Source organism: Myotis davidii, unplaced genomic scaffold (genome assembly GCF_000327345.1).
Source record: "Myotis davidii unplaced genomic scaffold, ASM32734v1 scaffold73, whole genome shotgun sequence".
In the NCBI taxonomy this organism is placed as follows: Eukaryota; Metazoa; Chordata; class Mammalia; order Chiroptera; family Vespertilionidae; genus Myotis; species Myotis davidii.
The window spans coordinates 4,043,596-4,058,183 of NW_006286675.1; the positions used below are offsets into that span (position 1 = coordinate 4,043,596).

At 38.6% G+C, this 14,588-nt stretch overlaps 1 protein-coding gene across 4 annotated transcripts in view; it reads left to right on the forward strand.

Moving 5' to 3' along the window:
* Window positions 1-14,588, forward strand: part of ATG7 (autophagy related 7) — a 239,242-nt gene that overhangs the window by 122,201 nt on the left and 102,453 nt on the right. For 3 of the 4 annotated variants that reach the window (XM_015560374.1, XM_015560375.1, XM_015560376.1), the window contains exons 18-19: window positions 1,059-1,181; window positions 3,842-3,947. In XM_015560374.1, coding sequence (XP_015415860.1) covers window positions 1,059-1,181; window positions 3,842-3,904 — 186 coding nt within the window. In that variant the 3' untranslated portion in view covers window positions 3,905-3,947. Of the gene's footprint in view, window positions 1-1,058; window positions 1,182-3,841; window positions 3,948-14,588 lie in introns of those variants that run through there. The other variant, XM_006758276.2, reaches the window with a different exon arrangement.

A 14,588-nucleotide genomic window follows, 5' to 3' on the forward strand; every position in this document is an offset into this window, starting at 1 on the left:
GCCAGACAGTCCAGTTTCTCCCCGTATGAGTCTGGGTCCCCAGAGACTCGCCCAGAACTGGAGTTCAGAGCAGTCGGGAGCTTGTGACTCCCTTCCGATTGAAAAAGACAACCGTGTCCTCAGTTGCCGGCCCTTTCCACGTGCGCCTCCGTACCTCTGCACTTTACTTCCGCACCTCCTCTGAGTCTCAGTGTGCTTTTCTCTTTCCTTCTAGTTGCAGAATTTCCACTTAGCCAGCCTTCCTGTAGTTCTGGATGATGTCTGTTTTGTCTTTTCGTTGCAGTTTTGAAGTGGTTGTGGGAGGCAGTAATTTCAGGTGTTTACCTATGCCACCATCTTGGTTTCGTTCTAGAATTTTTTTATCATGGCCCATGCACGTGTTAAACCTCTAAAGTGGTTGCCTCGTTTTGTACTCCCAGGAGAATGCTGCTTGTTCCAAATCTTTGCCAGTACTTGGTATTTTTTGTCTTTTCCATTTTAGCTATGCTGTTAGGTATAAAACAATATTACATTGATAATAATAATAAAAAAACAATATTACATTGTAGTTTTAGCTTTTATTTCCCTGATCTCTTGTAATACTGAGCAACTTTTCATAAGTTTATTGACGATTTGGGTCTCCTCTTTTTTGACATGCCTGGTGCAATTTAGTTTTACATTTTAAAATAATTTTTAAAATATGTTTGGCTAGCCAGTAGGTCTCATTTCTCATCCTTCTGTCCCTTCCCTTCTCTTTATCCTTGTAAAAAATTTTCTTGGCTCTTCTTTTGCCTGTTACTTTTTCCCCTAAAAAAATAGACCTTAAAATTAGTAACCCCAACTTTTCTAGAATTTTTAATGAATTTGCATGTAACCTATTTTGAGAAAAATTGTCATCTAAATTGAAAAACGTGATAAATATTAAACCCTCCCAGTTTTTTGCCCAACAGATTGGTTATCTCCATATTTAAGACTAGTTTTTGTTTCATTTTTGACAAGTGCTTATTAGAAGTGAAAAATCTTTTAATATGCATTTTAAGACCTACAGCCCCCTTTTTAAAAATGTAAATGTTTTTCAGGTTCTTGATCAATATGAAGGAGAAGGATTTCAATTCCTGGCGAAGGTGTTTAATTCTTCACATTCCTTCTTAGAAGACTTGACTGGTCTTACATTACTGCATCAAGAGACCCAAGCTGCTGAGGTAAGAATAAAACAAGCTTTATGTGCTCTGAACTGATGTATTTGAATCTTATTTGGTATTTAGATTTATAGAAAAGAAAGAAAGCAGTTAATTATGATTTTTCCCCCTTAGAACAAACCCATTACAGTTGCTGGATGCTGATGTGTGCAGATTGTTGTGTAGTAGGTGTCAAATTCAAAAAATTGCTGATAAGGGAAGTACAGGTTATTGATTCCTAAGCACCTGTTTCTTGCTGAAAATCAGTTCTCATGTCCATACATCAAAATGCAAGTCAGGGAAGACATTGGACTCTGCACTGTTCTGCAAAGAGAACATTCCTGGCTTTTATTTCACAATTGATCAGTGTTTGTAGACCATTGAACCCTACCATGAAATGGCTTTCTTGGTTACAACCTTAGAGAGTTACGTTTAGCTTGTCAGTTTGAATATTTTGCAGATCTTAATTTCCTGTGTCACTATAATCATGTGGGGTTTTTTTAAGACTGGGATTCAACATATAGTTATCTTGTTTTTTTCCAAATGCTCACTGTTCTTAGAAAAGGTCACGCGGTATATAGTGTGGAGCCATTCGTGTCACTTGGCAAAATGGGCACCTTCTCAACATGGTTGAATGATATTAAATCAACATCTTTCTATTCTGTTACCTGGGTGAAAAAGCTCTAAGGAAAAATGTGACCTGCCATAGCATTTCCACAAGCAACATAAGGAAAACCTTGAGTGCCTGTGTCCTGCAAAGTTGCCATTAGTCCTATAGTTTGATTCAGTGATTACCGCCCCACCGCCACCCCTTCCTGGGGTTGTGTAGTCTCACCATTGGGGAAGGCCTCACCGTCAGTGAGTAGATGATCAAGCCCAATATTGGGCCAGCTGGTGATAAAAAGGCTACTGTTTGGAAGATTGGAGCTAGCACTGGTATAGGGAAACCATGTGAAAATACCAGTCAAATCCTTTGAAGCTTCTAACAGATTGGGATGAGAATTTTAAGCACACCAGAGACGAAAGAATACATCTCTAGTGCTAGACTTAGAACTGAAACTGGTTCTTCTTTAACTTGCTTTGGCTCTGTTGTCCTGGGCATTCAACAGATACAGTATTCCACCGATGACCAGTAGTTAGACCCACATAGGGTCTCTTAGTTTCAGAAGATAAATGGCATCTTGGCAGGACTTTAAGAGACTTTCAGATTTTCCCCAGAATTTTGACTGGGTTCCCAGAGAGAGTTCAGAACTTTATGTTGATCATAGCTACCATATTGTCTTTGAGCAGCAGTATACTGCCTGATAATAAGAGGAAAATAACTTACAGGTCTTTTCAACCATACAATCATTTGACTAGTTGGTTGGGGGAATTTTTCCAGCCAGCTAGAAATAATTCACATACTTTTCTTTAGTTGGCTAGAAGAATTGAAACTTGAAATTGACTCCATATTTCACTCTTTAAAACAGAGCAGATGTTAGAATAATGGGCGCATTTCTTGATTAACCCTGACTATCTTGAATTTTAGTTGGTCAAATATTAACAGCCTTTTAAAAGACCCTGGAATGTGAAGACAGCAATAGGTACTAAAGAGATGGTGGGGCAGGGATTCATCTACAAGTCTGATTTTTCTTTTTGAACTTTTCCTCCATTAAATATATTTATAGTTTTGGAACCATAAGCCACACATCAAATTTTTTATTAAAGATGGTAAACTGGTTGGCCTATGAGCCAGATATGGCTTGCAGGTGTGTTTTGTTTGGCCTGCTCAATGTGTTAAATTCTGAATAAAGCCAACATTTTAAAATTATGGGTTTTACATAAAAATCAGAATTTTCCCATTTATGACTTCTTTGAAAAATCAGATCTGGCAACGCCAGGCCTACATTCCTAAATAGTGATGGTTTTCTAGAGCCAAGAAGCAAATTGTATAGATAAATAATGTACTTGATATGAAATTTAAAGATATAGAAAATATTCTATGTGGAAGGGAAATCTTGTACACTTTTCCCTTACCACCCAGTTTCCTTAGTGGAGACACATTGTTGTTAGTTTCTTGCCCAAAGGTATTAACATATTATTTATATTTTTTTATTTCTATTTTAGTTGACATTTAGTATATTTTACAATAGTTTCAGGTGTACAGCATAGTGGTTAGATAATTATATAGTTTATGAGCCAATGCCCCCAATAATTTAGTATCTACTTGGTACCATACATAGTTATTACAGTATTACAAATTGTACTTAATTCTTCCACCTTTTTTTACCCTGTCCCTCAACTCCCCTCCCATCTGGCAACCCTCAGTTTGTTCTCTGCATCTATAAGTCTTTCTGTTTTATTTGTTTATTTTGTTCTATAGATTCCACTTATAATTGAAATCATATTTGTCTTTGTCTGACTTGTTTCACTTAGCATAATACCCTCTAGGTTCATCCATGTCATCACAAATAGTAAGATTTCATTCTTTTCTATGACTGAGTAATATTCCGTTGTATATATGTACCACATCTTCTTTATCCACTCATCTATGGGTTGCTTCCACATCTTGGCTATTGTAAATAATGCTGTAATGAACAAAAGGTGCATATATTCTTTCAAATTAGTGTTTTTAATTTATTTGGATATATGCTTAGAAGTGAAATTGCTGGATCATAATGTAATTCTCTTTTTTATTTTTTGAGGTAATTCCATACTGTTTTACACAGCAGCTGACACCAATGTTCAGTCCCACCAACAGTGGATGAGGGTTCACTTTCCTCCACATCCTCACCAACACCTGTTTGTTGGTTTATTGATGGTAGCCATTCTGTAAAATGTGAGGTGATATATCATTCTGGTTTTAATGTGCATTTTTTTCTGATGATTATTGATGTTGAGCATCTTTTCATATGTCTGTTGGCCATCTATGAGTCCTCTTTGGAGAAGTATCTATTCAGGTCCTTTGCCCATTTTTTAATTGGGTTGTTTGGTGGTTTTGTGTGCATGTGTTGACTTATATGAGTTCTTTACAAATTTTGGATATTAACCTCTTATTGGATGTCTTCTCCCATTCGGTAGTTTGTCTTTTCTAGTTTGATGTAGTCCTATTTTTAAATTTTGTTTCCCATACTTAAGATATATCAGAAGAAATATTGCTAAGAAAAATGTTAGCGATTTTACTGCCTGTGTTTTTCTTTTAGGAGTTTTATGTTTTCTGGTCTTACAATTAAGTCTTTAATCTACTTTGAGTTTATGGTATAAGAAGGTGGTCTAGTTTAGTTTTTTGCATATATCTGTCCAATTTTTACAGCACCATTTATTGAATAGACTGTCTACACCCTGTTGTATGATCTTGTCTTCTTTGTCATAGATTAATTGACCACATAGGTGTGGGTTTATTTCTGGGCTCTCTATTCTGTTCTCAAAGGTATTTAGGTGATGCTCTCCATTTAGATGATGCTTTTTAGTTGATGATCCTTATAACTATTGGTGTTTGCAGGCCCTATCTTAGAAAAGAATCATTACTTTTCTTAAAAAGCTCTAAATAGGACTGTTTTAAGATAATGCTCACTAGACAACCTTATAAAAGAAAAAAGACATTTTCCTGACTGCATTAATTACATTACTGTGAAAAACATATGTAAATGAATAAATAAGTATATCAAAAAATACACACATATCTGTGTAAAAGGTTGTGTTTTGACTTAAGTATCTGATTCCCAGTACATTTGTAAATGTTCAGTAATAACAGTATAAAATTCTGCATCCCATATAGAAAGATACCAACTTATTTATTTTAGCAATGCAGTGAAGAATGCCCAATTAATTGTCATCTTAGGATAACTGTTTTCATGCATCAACATTGGAATTGCAAAAGGTTCAACCAGATAAATATCTATGACAGTATGATTTTATACATTACTTATAAAATGTATATTTATACAAATACTGTTTTTTAAAAAGAGAAGTACTGAACAGCTTTTGAAAATTGGATAGCAAGGCACTATGCTAGTGACTGAATACAGAAGTTAATGAGATGAGCTCATGGTCTAGTGTGAGAAACAGAGACATAAACAGGGCACTCTAATATCTTTAAAAAATATTTTACTCATTTATATATTAAGTGCTGAGAGAGCAGTTACTCCTGCCTGAGGGAGTAAGGATGTCAAGGAAAGCTTCACACAGAAGGGAAAAAATATTTCAGTTAGGTTTTTTAAAACTAATAATTAATTCTTTTAATTGAGGTATAATTCACATATTATATTAGTTTTGGGTGTCCAGTATAATTAATGATTTTGCTCTTTGTACATATTGCAAAATGATCACCACGATAAGTGTAGTTAATATCCATCACAGTTAGTTTTAAAGGTTAAGTAGGCTATCTTTAAAAATAAAAGTTGAATTTGGCGAGGGAAAGGGTAGGAGTTGGGGGAGGGCATTCTAGGCTGAATAAATTATCTCAGAGGCTGACTCTTTAGTGTGTTACTCAGAATCATGAGCATGTGGCTGGAGCCAGAGTTTCCTGAAATCAGATAAGGTTGTTTTTTTATTAATAACAGCTTTATTGAGTTATAATTCACATACTATGAAATTCATCCTTTTAAAGTGTACAGTTCAGTGGGTTTTTTAGTATACTGGTATTCACAGAGTTGTGCTACTATTACTGCTAAGTTTAGAACATTTTCATCACACCCAAAAGAACTGTACCATTAAGCAGTCACTCCTCATTCCCCCCTCTATGTAGGTCTGGCAGCCACTACTCTACTTTCTGTTTCTATAGATTTGCCTATTCTGGACATATCATGTAAATGGAATCTCACAATATATGGCCTTTTGTATTTGGTGTCTTTAACTTAGCATGATGTTTTCAGAGTTCATCCATGTTGTGGCAAGATAATTCTTTTTTAGTTAAAGGAAAAAAACTTTTGAAGCTATTAAACTTTTCCATATCCTTTAATATCTGTGGTCTGTCTTCCAAACTATAGCCCATTTAGTTTGGAGGAATGTATAACTGATCCTACTAGAGACTACAAATCCATTTATTTTTATAGAAGGGCCAGAGAGATAATGGATTGGAAGATATATTTAAGACAGAATCATCCAGATCTGCACCCATTTTTTGCACCCATCCTCCTTCCATCATCCAAAAACAATTGCCATTATTTTAGTCTAGGACTAGGTTACTAATATGATAATAGTGCTGTTGAGATTGACAAATCACCAGGTTGGTTTGTGTTGCAAGAGGGCTGGAAGTATAAGGTGCAGAGTAGTGAGTTGCCAGATTTACAAAGATGAGTTTGTTTGGGGTAATGATGAAATTGAGGGAATTGAATAAATGAATGAAAATGACTGGATGGTATTAGAGATAGGATGAAGATAGAACTTAAAGAACAGAATTGGTAGATTGATTTTGCAGATAAAGGAAAATTATGCTGTTTCATTTAGTGAAATGAGGAGAAGCTGTTGAGCTAAGATGCAATAAGAATATTTAAATGAGAAATGTGTGTGGTAGAATTTTATCTCAAGTTGTAGATCAAAAAACAAAAAATTAAAAATAGCCCTGGCTGGTGCGTCTCAGTTGGTTGAGTGTCCTCCCATGCACCACGGAGTCTCTGGTTTGATTTCCGGTCACCAGACATGTCCAGGTTGCAAGCTCAGTCCCTAGTAGGTGGTGTGCAGGAGGCAGCTTATTGATGTTTTTCACAATGATGTTTCTCTCTTTCCCTCTCCCTTCCTCTCTTTCTAAAAATCAATAAAAACATATAGTTAAAAAAATATTTTTAAAAAATTAAAAATACCTCATAAATGTTTTTTTTCTAATGTTATATTTCATAAAGTAGGGGTCTTACACAGAGACCTCTTTGTCTATCATTCATCTAGCTGCCAAATTATAGTTCCATTCTACCCATGAGGTATTGGGAAGCCCCACAGAGGGAAAAGGGCCCACTCAGCTTTTTACTCTCTTAAAATGTTGCCATCTGAATAGGGAATTTTGCATGAAGTTCTGGCTATTACTTTCAAGACCTGTAGAGAGAATGGGTTTGAATATTTGGAGATTGAGTCCAATTTCCTATTGCTCCTAGACATCTGTTTATCCCCATTGGAACCAAAGAAAATGGCTTTAAAGTTGATGAAGCACAAGATACCCAAGTTGTGGAGCTGGTGAAGAACTCACCAAGTACTCTTTAAATTGCTGAATTTGTTAAGAGACTAAATCAGACATATGAATGACTTAGCCATGTTTCCATAAAATTTGCTGTGACTTGCCTTCTTAGGGTTATTTATCATCAACTATCAGTTCACATGTACTGATTTCATTCCAACTGTGGGTTCAGTATTGTGCTGAACGCCAAATAATTTTCAAGCTTCATCTAATTAGAGAGAAAAGACTGTTTCATAAGAGAATTAATAAAGCAAGCTATATTGGCATATCCTTGAGAAATTCAAATTCCAGAATCCCATAACCCAACTTCCCCAAAATACCTCATTCTCATTCTTGACAGTTTGCAAGTTCCATGATTTCAGGATTAATCTTAGGCTCTGTTTCCTTCTTTTGCCTTGACTATAGAATCATATTTAATGTTGTAGCATACAGTTATATTTTTGGGATTATAGTTACAGCATTCTATAATTGTAGAATTAGGGATTAATGAATGATAATTTAAAAAGAAAGTTTAGCGCCAACTTTAACATAGGATGTAAAATCACGAACAGGCTGTCAGAAATGAACAGGCTGAGTCGGTGGGTTGATTGTGAATTAAAACTCGGATTCTGACTCATCTACTATAGAATTCAGGATTCTAGAAAATAAAGTGCCCATTTCTTTCATAGCAGGAAAGTCATAAGAAAAACGTTCCAGTCATGTGATATGACTTCATGGGCATGACAATTTACTATTCAGCAAAGTAAATAGCACCATTAACAAATGTTTCTGCTGGGCCTTTTGCACTTACACTGAGATTTGGCCTCTTCCACTCACAGCTGGTTTTGATTTGGTTCCTGTGGATTATTTGTTTTGTTTTGTTTTGTATTTAACAACAGTCAGATATTTATGTACAGCTTCATCAAGAGCCTCCGATGACAAATAGCCTTTGGAGGCCAGTAGAAGCTGTGGGAAACCCCGTGTCAGCACTTAGACCCGTTTCCAATGGAGAGGAATTGCTCTGTTGACCTACCTAGTCTGCCCATGAATCCAGTTCTCTTTTCCCAGAGCCTTCTGCTAGCCCACGTCCAAGCTGCACTGGCCCATCCTCAGACTGTATCCTCCCTTGATTGTCCCTTATGAAGCAATCCAGCAAAACACAGCCTTGGCCTTCTCTCCTAGATGAAGGGGGAAAAGCAGAAACAGCAAGCAGAAAGCCAGTTAATTCTTAGATTGGAAACTAGAGACTAGTTTTTGAAATAAGGCTTGGCCGTACTCCTTTGTAAAACGAGTCCCTTTTATTTGCTGTCAGAATTATCTACATGGGTTTGAGATGTTTAGATTATTTGGTATTAGGGAAGGATCCAATTGGAGGATAGACGAAGTCTGGGCTGAGTTCCCCACCCTTAAGGAGTCTTGGATAGTATACTCCATGTGGAGGTCTATGGGAGAGAGAAGGGGAGAATCATAAATGCTAAAAGCAATGCTAAGACGGCTAATATTAAGAAATAAACCATGGGAACTGCATCCTCCTTAAATTTTAGTTCTTGTTCTGTTCGTGTTCTTATGAGTACTTGGGTGAATAACTTAAACATTTTTTGTATCCGCTTCCTCACTTACAATAGAGGGATTGAACCATATGTGAAATCCTTTTTAGCTCCTATAATTCAGTGATTTTTATTCAATTATACCCAGTATGACCAAGAAGTAAAAAGATGGCTAATTCTTGTATCAAAAATGTTTTAAAAGTATCAGAGCAATTACTTTTTGTACATTTTATACATATTCCCTGGTGTCTATCTGGCTGCCATTGCTAGAAATATTTTTGGTCACATTCTTTTGAGATTTAGAACTGCTTTGAGCTTTAAGATAACATTTATTATACAGTGGGGCTTTCACTTATGAGTGTCCTGACTAACAAGTTTTTTGAGATACCAGCTGTCTCTCCGCCAATTTTGTGCATTGAGTTGATAGAGTAATTTGAGTTAACGAGCTCCTTAACGAGCTCGGTCTCGGAACGAATTAAACTTGTAAGTCAAGGCCCCACTGTACTGTGGATTGGTTGGTTGTATAGCAGTGTGTGTAAATCCAAAATGGTGTAACCTAGCCAACGGACCTCATTCTCCAGACTTGGCACCCAGGACTTTGCCTTCTTTGTAATATCAAGTCTCCCATCACCATAATTGAGTATGTTCATAAAACATACCATTCATGCCCTAACCGGTTTGGCTCAGTGGATGGATAGAGAATCAGACTGCGGACTGAAAGGTCCCAGGTTCGATTCCGGTCAAGGGCATGTGCCTTAGTTGCGGACACATCCCCAGTAGGAGGTGTGCAGGAGGCAGCTGATCGATGTTTCTCTCTCATCGATGTTTCTAACTCTCTATCCCTCTCTCTTCCTTTCTGTAAAAAATCAATAAAGTATATTTGTTAATAAACCACATACCATTTATGACTTCTTGGTATAGGTTCCAAAGATGAATTCCAAAGCCCCCCTTGATTTAAGTAATGGCAGTTTCCTTAGATGTTGAATCTATAGTATACGGAGTTCTTTAAAAATCATCCATATTACACTAAAACACAGAGTGAATGAGTAGCCTGAACTCTGACCTGATCAGAAGGCCTGAGTTCATGTCCGCACTCCAACAAATGGCCGAGACTGCTGTGTTCAAATGTATGGGTTGTGCAGGACAAGACCGTGTGCAGTGGCCCTTGAGTCATTTCCTTAATTTCATTGAGCTTCATTTCTTCATTTTTAAAATGGGATCAATAATTCCTACTTCTCATGATTACTGTGAGTATTAAGTAAGAAATTATCTTAGAAAAGATAAATTGAACTACATCAAAATCTTTGTGCTTCAAATAGTTTTTTGCAAATCATATCTTTTATAAGGAACTTGTATCAACAATATATTGGGAACTCTTGCAACTCAACAGTAAAAAAAACATATAACCCAATTTAAAAATGGGCAATGGATTTAAATAGACATCTCTCTAAAAGTTAAACATATGTCCAGTCAATACATGAAAAGATCATTAGCCATCAGGGAAATGCAACTCAGAACCACTGTGAGGTACTAATTCATGCCCACTAAGATGACTACACTCAAGAAGATAGGCTCTGCTCTAGTTGTTTTGGCTCAGTGGATAAAGTGTCGGCCTGCGGACTGAAGGGTCCTGGGTTCAATTTTGGTCAAGGGCACATGTCTGGGTTTCGGCCTCAATCCCCAGAAGGGGGTGTGCAGGAGGCAGCCAAACAATGATTCTCTTTTATCATTGATGTTTCTATTTCTCTCTCCCTCCCTCTCTGAAATCAATAAAAATATATTTTTTTAAAAAGAAGAAGAAAAAGAAGACAGGCCCTGGCCGGGTAGCTCAGTTGGTAAGAGTGTCATCCCAATACACCAAGGTTGCAGGTTCAATCCCCGGTCAGAGCACATACAAGAATCAACCTATGACTGCATAAATAAGTGGAACAATAAAGCAGTGGTTCCCTCTCCCTTTCTTTTTCACTCCTTCTCTCCTCTCCCTCTCTCTTTCTCTCTCCCTCTCTCTAGAAATCAGTAAATAAAGAAAAAGGATAAAAAGAAGACAGTCAATAAGTTTTGATGAGGATGTAGAGAAATTGGAATCCTCATACACTGTTGATGGGAAGGTAAAATGGTGCAGCCACTTTGGAATACAGTCTAGCAGTTACTTAAAAAGTTTAACACAGAGTTTCCATATGACTCAGAAATTCTACTCCTAGGTATATGACTGAGAGAAATGAAAATACATGTTCATACAAAAACTGTTATACCAATGTTCATAACAACATTGTTTATTCATAACAGCCAAAAAACAGAATTAACCCAGAGGTCCATCAACTGATGAATGGATCAGCTATTAGAAAATTGGGGGGTATTATTTGGCAACAAAAAGGAAAGAACTGATACATGCTGCAACATGAATGAACCCTGATAAGTGAAAAAAGCCTGTTACCAAAGGCCACATATTATGGGATTTCATATATAAGAAATGTCCAAAATTTAAAAATCCAGAGATTCAGAAAGCAGATTATTGGTTACCAGGGAGTAGGGGGAAGCTTGGGAGGAAATGAGGAATGACTGCTTTTAGATAAGGGTTTCTTTTTGAGGTGATGAAATGTTCTCTGAGGGCATTGTGACAGGCTGTCGGAGTATGTTAACTTATTGTTTGTGTAGATGTGACAATGATTTCTCCTACTTTTATTGTGCTTCAGTGTTTAAAGCCTTAGTCTCTGCTCACCATGTAACCCTTTCTTGTAGTATGAATAGCCAGCAAGTACTGGGAGCACTAAGGGAGGAGGGAGAATATGGAAGGGACCCATTGGTCAAATGCCTCCCTGACCTGCTTTCTGGAAGGAGAGAGGAAGTCAAAATGTCAGTTCTGGCTGGCCACCAGAGAACTCTGATGGAGTGGTCAGGGGAAGATGAGAGTGCTTTGATACCCATTACTGTAGGTTGAAGCAGGTGTTTCAAAGCTCCAAACCAATTTTCCTCTTGCTGCCCAGCCTGGTGGCTTAGTTGGTTGATGTGTCATCCTATACGCCTTGGTTGCAGGTTTGATTCCCAGTCAGGTCACATATCTAGGTTGCAGGTTCATTGCCTGTTTGGGGTGCATATGGGAGGCAACCCCTTGATGTTTCTCTTTCACAAGATGTGTTTCTCTCTCCCTCTCCCCGTCTCCCTCCTTCCCTCTTCTCTCCCACTCTCCCTCTTCCTTTCCCTTTCTCCTTAAAAAATCAATACAAACATATCCTCAGGTGAGAAGTAAAAAGAAAAACAAATTCCCTCTTGCCCTGGCCAGGTGGCTCACTTGGTTGGACATTATTTGGTACACCAAAAGATTGTGGGTTCAATCCCTGGTCAGGGCGGGTTCAAGAGGCAACCAATGTTTCTCTCACATCAATGTCTGTCTATCTGTCTCTCTCTGTCTCTCTTACCCTTCCTCTCTCTCTAAAAACCAATAAAACATGTCCTCTGGTGAGGATTTTTTGAAAAATTCCCTCTATGACAGGATTTTATTTTTTCCCAAGACTCCATTTTGAAAATTCTTAAACATACAGAATGTTTTTTAAAAAATACAATAAATTCCCCCATGTAACTTCCACCACCTGGATTCAACAATTAACATTTTGTCACACCTACGTCCGCCCCCCCTTCTCTCTCACACACACACAGTATGCACACGCACCACATCACGTACACATTCACACATTTTCTGTTTTCCTGAACCGTTTGAAAGCAAGTTTCATATACAATGACACCTCAACCATAATTTTTAGCATAAATCTGCCAAGAATACAGACATTCTTTTAAGTAAACAGAATACCATTGTTGTCACAGAACAACAAGCAATGATTCCATAATACTACCTAAAATCCAGTACATACCCTGATTTCCCCAGTAGTCCACAGGTTTTTAAAGGCATCTTTTAAATCAATGTTTGTTTTTCCTCAAGTTTGAAACTTAATACCTATAAAGCAACCTATATAATAAAAGCCTAATATGCCAAGTGGCAGGTCGGCCAGCTGGCCATTCAACCAATAAAAGCGTAATATGCTGCCCTGACTGGTTTGGCTCAGTGGATAGAGCGTCGGCCTGCGGTCTCAAGGATCCCAGGTTCGATTCCAGTTGGGGACATGTACCTTGGTTGCGGGCACATACCCAGTAGGAAGTGTGCAGGAGGCGGCTGATCTATGTTTCTCTCTCAACGATGTTTCTGGCTCTCTATCCCTCTCCCTTCCTCTCGGTGAAGAATCAATCAAATATATATTTACTTAAAAAAAGTGTAATATGCTAATGATATGCTAAGGCAGCTCAACTGCTTGCTATGACGTGCACTGACCACCAGGGGCAGACAGTCAACCGGTTGACCAGTTGCTATGACATGCACTGACCGCCAGAGGGGCAGACGATCTGACCAGTAGGTTAACTTGCTGCTGGGTTCCAGCCAATCGGGACTGAGCGAGATGGGCCTGACACGCCCTGGAGCCCTCCCGTGGTCCCTCCCCAGCTGGCCAACCTCCCATGTCCCTCCTAGGCCCCGATCATGCACCGGTGGGGTCCCTCGGCCTGGCCTGCACCCTCTCACAATCCAGGACCCCTTGGGGGATGTTGGAGAGCCCATTTCGGCCCGATGGCCAAATGATCAGTCGCTATAAGGCGTACTGACCAACAGGGGGCAGATGCTCAACGCAGGAGCTACCCCCTGGTGGTCAGTGTGCTCCCACAGGGGGAGCGCCTCTCAGCCAGAAGCCGGGCTCATGGCTGGCAATCACAGTGGCAGTGGCAGGAGCCTCTTCCACCTCCGCAGCCGCGCTAAGGATGTCCAAGGGCTCCCAGACTGCAAGAGGGTGTAGGCTGGGCTGAGGGGATCCTCCCCTCCCCCCAGTGCACAACTCTTATGCACCAGGCCTCTAGTTTTAAAATAATACCTAAGCATCAGTCACTTGGTATATAAACTTGAGCATATCTGTTAACACCCTCATCTCTAAATAGGGAGACTTGGTCATCCTATTAGGCATTGTACCCTAGAGGTTTTGCTGTTATAGGCAGGTCTTTTCCAGGTGAGGTTATCTCCAGGTATCATATGGGCTTCCTGGCTATTTTCCATATTTTGAAAAGTCTAACTGAAATATATTTATGACAAGATATTACATTGACCAACTAAACCATCAAGTTGGATTGTTTGTTTGCTTTGTATGAAATGGAATACTGGTTAGCTTGATCCAGTCAGAAGCTCTGATTGTCAGTTATGTATGTCTTTGAATTAGAAAGACAATAAGATAAAGTAGTGTCTTTTGTTGGGTAGGAGGGTTTTTCACGATATAGTCCTTTGAGAGAGAAAGTGGGGATCAGGAAGTGGAGAGCCATGGCCCTGACTTCCTGACTACATCAGAAGTGTTCTTACAGTTTGCCCTGTGACCATTATTCTAGGGGCTGTATTTTTACAGCTGAGCCTTCTCACTTGCAAACATAACAGCTGCCATGTGTTGAATTTGGGGGTTGTCCATATTTTGATACTGTAAAATTAAATTGATTTCTTGGTTCTGAAATCTTAGTGTTGCTTCATCTTCTCAAATAGCTGTGAGAGAGAGCAGGGAGGGAAGGGAATATGAAATATTCTAAGGTGTGTATTTTTTAAAAATTAAATATTGTTCAGGTTTAATCATGGCTTCTATCAGTCAACAAATACTTATTGACCCCTTGCCAAGTTCATGCTGGTGTGGGGATTCAAAGAGGTACAAGGCAGGCCTTCAGGAGATGGGGGGGGGGGGGGGGGAG